This window comes from Agrilus planipennis, unplaced genomic scaffold, assembly GCF_000699045.2.
Source record: "Agrilus planipennis isolate EAB-ADULT unplaced genomic scaffold, Apla_2.0 scaffold67, whole genome shotgun sequence".
Classification (NCBI taxonomy): domain Eukaryota; kingdom Metazoa; phylum Arthropoda; class Insecta; order Coleoptera; family Buprestidae; genus Agrilus; species Agrilus planipennis.
The window spans coordinates 102,867-110,795 of record NW_020438908.1 but is presented as its reverse complement, the minus strand read 5'-3'; the positions used below and the strand labels follow the sequence as shown (position 1 = coordinate 110,795).

The 7,929-nt window shown below is 32.3% G+C and overlaps 1 protein-coding gene across 1 annotated transcript in view; it reads right to left on the bottom strand.

Annotated features, from left to right (window-relative positions):
- The window catches only part of LOC108733630 (major royal jelly protein 1), an 88,275-nt gene extending 81,079 nt beyond the window's left edge, over nt 1–7,196 (bottom strand). Inside the window, exon 1 of the mRNA XM_025973442.1 lies at nt 6,970–7,196. Within this exon, the coding sequence (XP_025829227.1) occupies nt 6,970–6,997 (28 nt within the window). The 5' untranslated portion in view covers nt 6,998–7,196. The remainder of the gene's footprint in view (nt 1–6,969) is intronic.
- Between the last annotated feature and the right edge of the window lie 733 nt (nt 7,197–7,929).

Here is a 7,929-nt window from a genome sequence, read left to right as displayed (position 1 = left end):
TGACTCGTTGCTGACAGATTTTAATTAATTTTAAAAAGATAAAATTATAAAAGAAAAATTCAAAACTGAAATGTGGAAATCAAATACCTGAACTAACAACAGCAGGAACATATAGATAAAGAAGCTTCTAATATGTGGTTAAAAAGAGCAAAATATATTCTCAGAAACTGAGGGATTCATAATAGGGATTCAGGACAAAATAATAAAAACAAAAACCTATGAAAAATATATTATTAAAAATCCCACAATTTCATCATGTCGAGCATGCAACACATCTCGCGAAACAATTGCTCACATTACTGGGGTGTTGCTAATTTTTAACAGACATAATAGTATTACTAAGCAGATACACTCGCTGTTGGCCAAAAAGTTTAAACTCATAGATCAGATCGAGCCGTACTATATATACAAACCACAAAATGTATTAGAAAACCATTTAGCCAAGCTTTTTACAAACAGAACAGTTAATCATAACAGACCTGAAATCACACTGACCATCAGAGAAACTAAAACAACCTACCTAATAGATGTTGATGTACGAAACTGAAAATCTTAAACAAAAACATATTGAGAAAATTGAAAAATAAATTCCTTTGGCTGATGAAATAGAAGAAATGTGGAATCAGAACACAGTTAGAATTATTCCAATAATAATATCATCAATAAGCGTTATACCTAAAACATTACATGCAAGCCTAGCCGAGTTGAAACTGCATAAGCTTACGTACCTACAACGTCTACAGAAATCAGTAATCCTTGATACATGCGGAACAGTCCGCAGATTTCTTTACAATACTAACGCTACCCCTTTTTCAGAAAATACAACAGTTTAAATAAGAAGAGGAGTTTTTAATAATCACCGATCATATTTTAGGATTTAATTTAATTAAGAAGTACTGTTAGCTCTATGAAAATTAAGCACAGAAAATTGGTGTTCTTTTCATATCCCAAAAGATGTATGAGGTTCTTTGGCATCAGCCCATCTTCACTTGCTCAAAATTAACCAATGAATACTGAGAAATAATAATACAAAAACTGAATAACTGTAGACTTAAAATTTGCAGTTTTTCATCCCAACTGTTTTTACTTTTTAGTCGTTAAACCATACAGTTTCAGATAGACTTAAAATTTTGCAGGAATAATAAAACAGTCAAACTAGTATTGACTGTTTTTAAAATACATAGGTATTTGTTTGGTAGTCAACTTTAAATATGCCAGTATTGTCGTTTTACATACTTTTTACATACACATAGGCATAGCCTCAAAAATTTGACGAAGATTAAATATTTTAGGTCATTTTTCTCGATTTATATCGCCTAGATTTCTAACAAGGATTTTAGATTAATTATAGCATATAACAATAAAATGTCTAAAGAGAATTGAAATACCTTTAAAATGATGTTTCACTTATCCCCTTTCGTGCTATTTAAGTTTCTTGAAGAGATTGCCACCCCATTTGAATGGGTGATCTCATATGCATGAACATAAAATTAAAAGATACCCCCTTTGAAAACATAATTGAGCTGTTTCAGGGATTTCCAAGAAAAAAAGTTGTAGTTAAATATTTTTCTAAGTGGAAAATTTTAATGCATCACCCTGTATAATTACGCTACACATAGTTGAAGGTATTGAAAGTAATGTTTGAGACACAACGTTAACTTCTTATTTTAGAAAACATGCACAATTTGAAGGGTAATCAAGTAGTAACAGAGATACGACTTGTTATTTAATTTTTCTCCTTATCGTTAATTCACAGATATGTCAATGTCCTTAGCTAGTAAATAATAAAGACTGGTTAAGTAAGTAGTTGGAAAATCCGCAGTTTTTTATATTTTAATCAATTCAAAGAGGAAGCAGGTTGATGACCTGGTTTACTTCAATACCGTCAGCAATATTCAATACCAAATAAAGAATTTATATAGATACAACCTCATGTCTTTATATGAGTGGCTTAGATGGTTCTACACCATTATCGTGCTGGGATTTCTATTTATGTTCAAATTCGTTGGATTTCTATTGCGTATTATAATCCATTCTGTATACATATGTGTGTATTTGTTTTTCGAGAAAATTTTGACGAAATTTATAAGGTACGTACTAGAATGAAAATGCAATTTAACAAGGTCCCATTTTCGATAAAAAATTGTGGAAATACTTAGCTATGTTTTCATTCATCGCCAGTTGTAAAAGAAAAAGTAATTTGGTCAACTTGAATCTTACAAATTAATAGAAACAAGAAAACACCACAAATGGCGCGGTAAACGCCATCTGTAGTACGATGCTACATTCTAGGCTTACGTATGTAGCATCATACTACAGATGGCGTTTACCGCGCCATTTGTGGTGTTTTCTAAAACGCTCTGTTAAGGCAGCAGGTAAAAGTTGGTCTGTGTTCTGTCGGAGCTGTCTGCGACGCGCTGATGAGATCCAAAAAGATCGAAATCGCGATCCGCGTCTGGCAGTTTCGACAGAATACAGACCACTTGGAATTATTTTATTTAATAGAAATAAATTCACCAGGTATAAACCTTTGAACAGAGGATTCGAGTTAAAATGTTCCTTAAAGTACAGGAAATGCAATATTATCTTACAGTACGGACAATTCTCCTCTTCCACAAAAAAAAAACAATCATACACAAGCGGATTATTATAATTTACAAAACACAATAATTTATTTAAAAGAAACAACTAGCTAAAGAGGCAAACTAATGTTTATTTTATAAAAAGTTTCTAGCAAATCATGAACAGCAAACCGTTCCTATAGGTATGTTTCTCATCGACTTGTCGGGTTTTACAAACCACAACTGCCAGTGAAAATCGACCACAGGATTAATTAATTTACAAGTTTTGGTTGTAGCTCGTATGGATTTCTACAAGTCTGCAAATTGATATGTTAATAATAATTTCTAAGATACAATGATCTAAATTTGCTTCAAAACATGTCATTTGTCTGTGGATTGTGTACGCATCAAAAGTAGATTGTAATACTTAACCAATTTTTGTATTTTTATTCTATTAACTATTACTTGAAAAACAAAAAAATTTTGGGTGTTTCATTTCCACTACCCACTAATACAGGTGGGCGGACAGTTCCTCCGGGTTAGGCCAGAAGGTCGGACGGAAAGCTCTCTTCAGCCTTCTTCCAGAAATTGTGGGAATGGGTGGGTGGTGGTTCGGGTGAGAAAAATGAGACGGACGAAATGAAGACAGAATAGACTGAAAGATTCTTTGTGAAATATTACTGTCCCAGTATTTGCCTAAGTGATTCAAGAAAACTACAGCTGATATTGTAATAAGCAGTCCGTTTGGTCGTCATGGTTTTGTGAAAACTTCAACGATTGGTACAAAGGGAGGTTGATACTTTCGCGGCCTAGGGTACTTAGCGGTAACTTGTCATCTCGTTATTGATAACACTAGTTGTGTGACTCGTTGCTGCTATAAATAACACACATTTTCTGTATTAAGTTCATTATCACGTTATCCCTGTAATGATCAATAACACTACGTTAACGAAAATGGAAATTCTCACAATTTGGAGCATTGCGTTGTGATTAAATCTTTTATTAAAAAAAGAAAAAAGCCTAAAGAAATTATTTAAAGGAATGTTAACGGTTTTTCAGGATTCTGTACCTTCATATACGATGGGCTCGGTTATTTCAATAAGAAAGAGAGACCTGTGAAGACGACTCCATCCTGAGCCGCCCAGTAACGATCCTGACAGAAGAAATTTTTCAAAACGTGGACAAATTAGTTCTGGCTGATCATGGAATTAAATTGTGCCAAAGAGCAGAAGAACTACAGATTAACAAATAACGAGTTGAGAGATTTTACGTGAAAATTTCCATATGAAAAAAATTAGTGCTCGTTGGATACCGCGAATGCTCACACCGTTTGTGAAGCAAAGACGACTGGAGTTGCAAAGATTTTTTGGACGTGCGTCAGGGTTCCGACCTGGCTCCCAGTGATTTTTTCCTTTTTTCAAATTTAAAAAAGGAGTTATGGGAACGAAGGTTTTCGGACGACAATGAGAAGAGAAATCGAAATAATATTTTTTCAGTGGTGCATTATATTCAAGAGGTATTTTAGTTGAAAGGGATTACATTGAAATATAAAAAATATAAAAGTATTAAAAAGTTATTAGCCGCCTTTCTTAGGGGCCAAGCTATTTCTGTTAAGCTGTACCTATAGAGTGTAGAACGTTATCTATAAAGACATACTACTTGTATGTATGTGATGTAGCATCGTGCTACAGATGGCGTTTACTGCGCCATTTGTAGTATTTTCTAAAACGCACTGTTAAGACAGCAGGTAAAAGTTGGTCTGTGTTCTGTCGGAGCTGACTGCGACGCGCTGATGAGATCCAAACAGATCGAAATCGCGATCCGCGTCTGGCAGTTTCGACAGAATACAGACCACTTCGAATTATTTTACATACTACCTTCTTTCGCACAAGAATATTGGTTGTATGGTTCTAATGGAACAATAAAGGTTACATCTCCAGAAATGTTACAGGGAATTGTATAGTTACGATTTAGGCAGCGGTCATTCGTAACGGTGTGGGAAAGCCCTTCTTACAATGCCCCTATACTCCAATAAGTGCATGTTTTAGAACATAATAAATTTTTATGAATCCTTTGCTTTTGTTTTTTGAAAAAGTTCTATAAAATTTGAATGGCTGTTCTTTGTTTACCGTAATACATTGTATGTAAATACTTATACTTGTTTAACTTTTAATATTCTTGAATAAATAGATATTTTTATGTTTATATTTCTGCTGATCATAATAACATGTCTGGTAATCTTCATTCAATTAAAGGTCGATTCATTCTAAAAGATAATAATTATGCAAATTAGATATAGATGAGTGCTTTTATTTTGTTATTTATTTACATACAATGATAAGTAGAATCTTACAAAACGTTGCAATATCTCCTTAGGAATTCCAGAGTGTTATGGGTTTTTGTATTTGTATATCTTATATGTATGCACATTATTATTTTTTTTTCTTCAATTAGGTACTTGATGCCCGTAACAATATTTTACCAAAAAGGAGGTATAGTAATAAAGAAGCGAATTTATATTTTTATATAAAATTTTTGAAAATCATTAGGAAGTATCATAAATTTATTTCCTGAGGATCTAGTTAATCAATTAAGAGGGAATCAACCCTCTCAATATGGCACTCGCGCTAAAAATCTGTTTAGCTTTTATCCAAAATCATAGAAGATTTGATTCCCGCAGATCAAGTCATTTAACCGGTGGGAATTAAACTTGTAGCAATGGAATGTATGGTAAATATCTTTTCGTGTTTTGCTATTTCTATATGCATTGTTGAGTGCGAATCGAGTTACTTAATCAATTGGAATCAGATATGGGGAGACATGGTAAGAATCTGTTTACCACGTCTCTCACGCACCTAGGAGACTTCATCCTCCTGGGATCAAAGCTCCGAACCAGTGGTAAATAAGTCTCCTTAACACGGGAGACACACGATAAAAGTTGTCAATAAGGAGTTTCAATAAATAACGAGTTAAATTGTGACACGATCTACTTCTTATTCAAACCATCAATGGATAGACAATTTCTGAATCGTTTGGTCTGAAAAGCTTTCCAATACTTCAAAAAGTAAAAGAAATAGTGTTTAAAATCAAGGTAGGTGATCAACCTTCCCCAGGTTCCCCTAAGTCATTTGTTCAGTCAAGTAGGTACTAAATGTCTTAACATAAATAATATTTGGCTTTAAAAATCTTAGAAATCTTTGAAAATCGAAAGAGACTATACAAATAAGTCGAATTTTCGTGAAATACGTGTTATGCTCCTGGCATTCAAGTCATTCAACTCATAATTATATTTTTTTGGGAAAAGTCAAGATTGGCTCAATGACGTATTCGGTAATTCGGTTGGTCATTACGACAACAGGTTACAAACCAATGGTGAATTATCTTTACCATTCGATTATTATGGATAGAACAAAGAAGTTTGAAAAACATGGTGCAATTTTCTTACATATATTATCATGTTGGTTTGTTGTGTTGTTTTGTTTATACAGTTTTTTCAATATCTTGACCAAACATGTTAGTGTTTAATTTACGACTATTGACATTGAATTTCCCATAAAATTACGTGGAAAAAGATCAAAATTACCATAATTCAACAGTCTAGCGTTTTTCTTTATTTCGTCGTCAGTAGGTACATTGTTAATGGAACAAGTTATGCGTAACATACTTAGCTAGTTTAGAATACAACAAAAACATTCGGAATTGTTATAAAAGATAACAATTTGCTGCATTGAATTAGTCAATTTGCCTTGCCTATTTCAATGGTACACAACATATCAACAAGTGAACGTAATCATGTAGGGTTATTAAGGCCTTAAAGGGTAAATAATTTATTTCATTTATAAGATTGCTTAATTTACGGCTATAAAATGGGAAATCGAACTTTAAGGAATCCCAACCCCAATGAATACAATTGTTTATAATGCTTTAAAGGTTTAGGAGATAGTGATTGATTGATTGAACTGTAAAATGTATGTATACATATTTTATTAAAAGCACATTAAAAAAGTTTCATTTGGTTTTCCCTTGGTTACTCAATTTTTTTAAATGTACTTATCTCCGACAAGTTTTGTTTATGTACGATGTCTCTATTGTTCTGTATATGTATAAATTTTTATTTTTAATGAATCCTATTTAAAAGAGCAATGTAGCTTTAAGAATTTGTCATGGTAATATTTTAAAAAAAAATAATTACGTATGAAGTACATCTATTTTAAGTTACGAATTGAATTCTTTTTTTGTTCTTGCTAGTATACTTATGTATACCAAAAAAGAACTTAGATAAGTATTATCCGTTAAAACCGCTCACTGTGTACAATAACCCTTAAAAATTGCAAATAAAAATTCTATGAGAAAGTTTTAAAATTGATATTATATAATAAACTAAATTAAATTAAATTAATATACTTACCGATAAAAACCTTAGCTGATCTAGTCATTTTTAATTGTAGATGAAAATCCGATCACAAAACTAATAAAACACTAAATTTCCGATGCTCTATTTCACGCACACGTAAACTTTAGCGCTCCAACAGAGTTTCTAAAATACGGAATACATGAACTTGAATTCGCTTTTATATTGCATGTATGTGTATGTATCGATAGATACGTAGTGCTTACTGGCGTAGTATTTATGTACGTTATTTCAGAATAACGGACAACGTTTATCCATAGGATGATGCTACGAGTATTCTGATTGTAAGAGAGCGACATCGTTTTCAATCAACGAATACGTATTATAGCAACAATATGCCTAGCTGGTCTTGATGGAATTCCTAATGCCACGAATATGTGATTTAAAATTCAATTATTATGATTCAGTGTCCTAGATTTCCTTATGGAAGTAAGTGGTTTAGGAATACAGACTGACTCATTTTTGTGGGAACAGATATTGGTTATTATAATAAAGTAAACAGGTCAATTCATTGAATTAAATCGTGGCTTCCATATTAATATTAATAGATAATCATATGCGATTATTACTATAAGTGTGTGATTATTATTATTTACAATGCTATGGTTTTAATAAGGTTGTCTACAGTTTAGGTTAGATTAGGTTAGATATAGGTACTGTTCGTTTCAAGAAGCTGGAGATATGCCCCTTCCCTTTATTAGGATGCGCCGTAGCATAATTTCAAATTCAATCATATCTGTCTGCGTAGCTCATTTCTTCACCGATCAACCAGTGAGTGCTAGACAAAAGTGTACAGTACCATTTGCAAAATTATTTAAACTGCTTCGTTATAATTTAAGAATATGCTTTATTTAAAAGCATATTTAGCCAAAAATAGTAACAAGTGAATTAATTTAACGTTCTACACACCTATTAAACTTTTGCTTTGTTTTCTATTGTTAATTTATATACATTTCT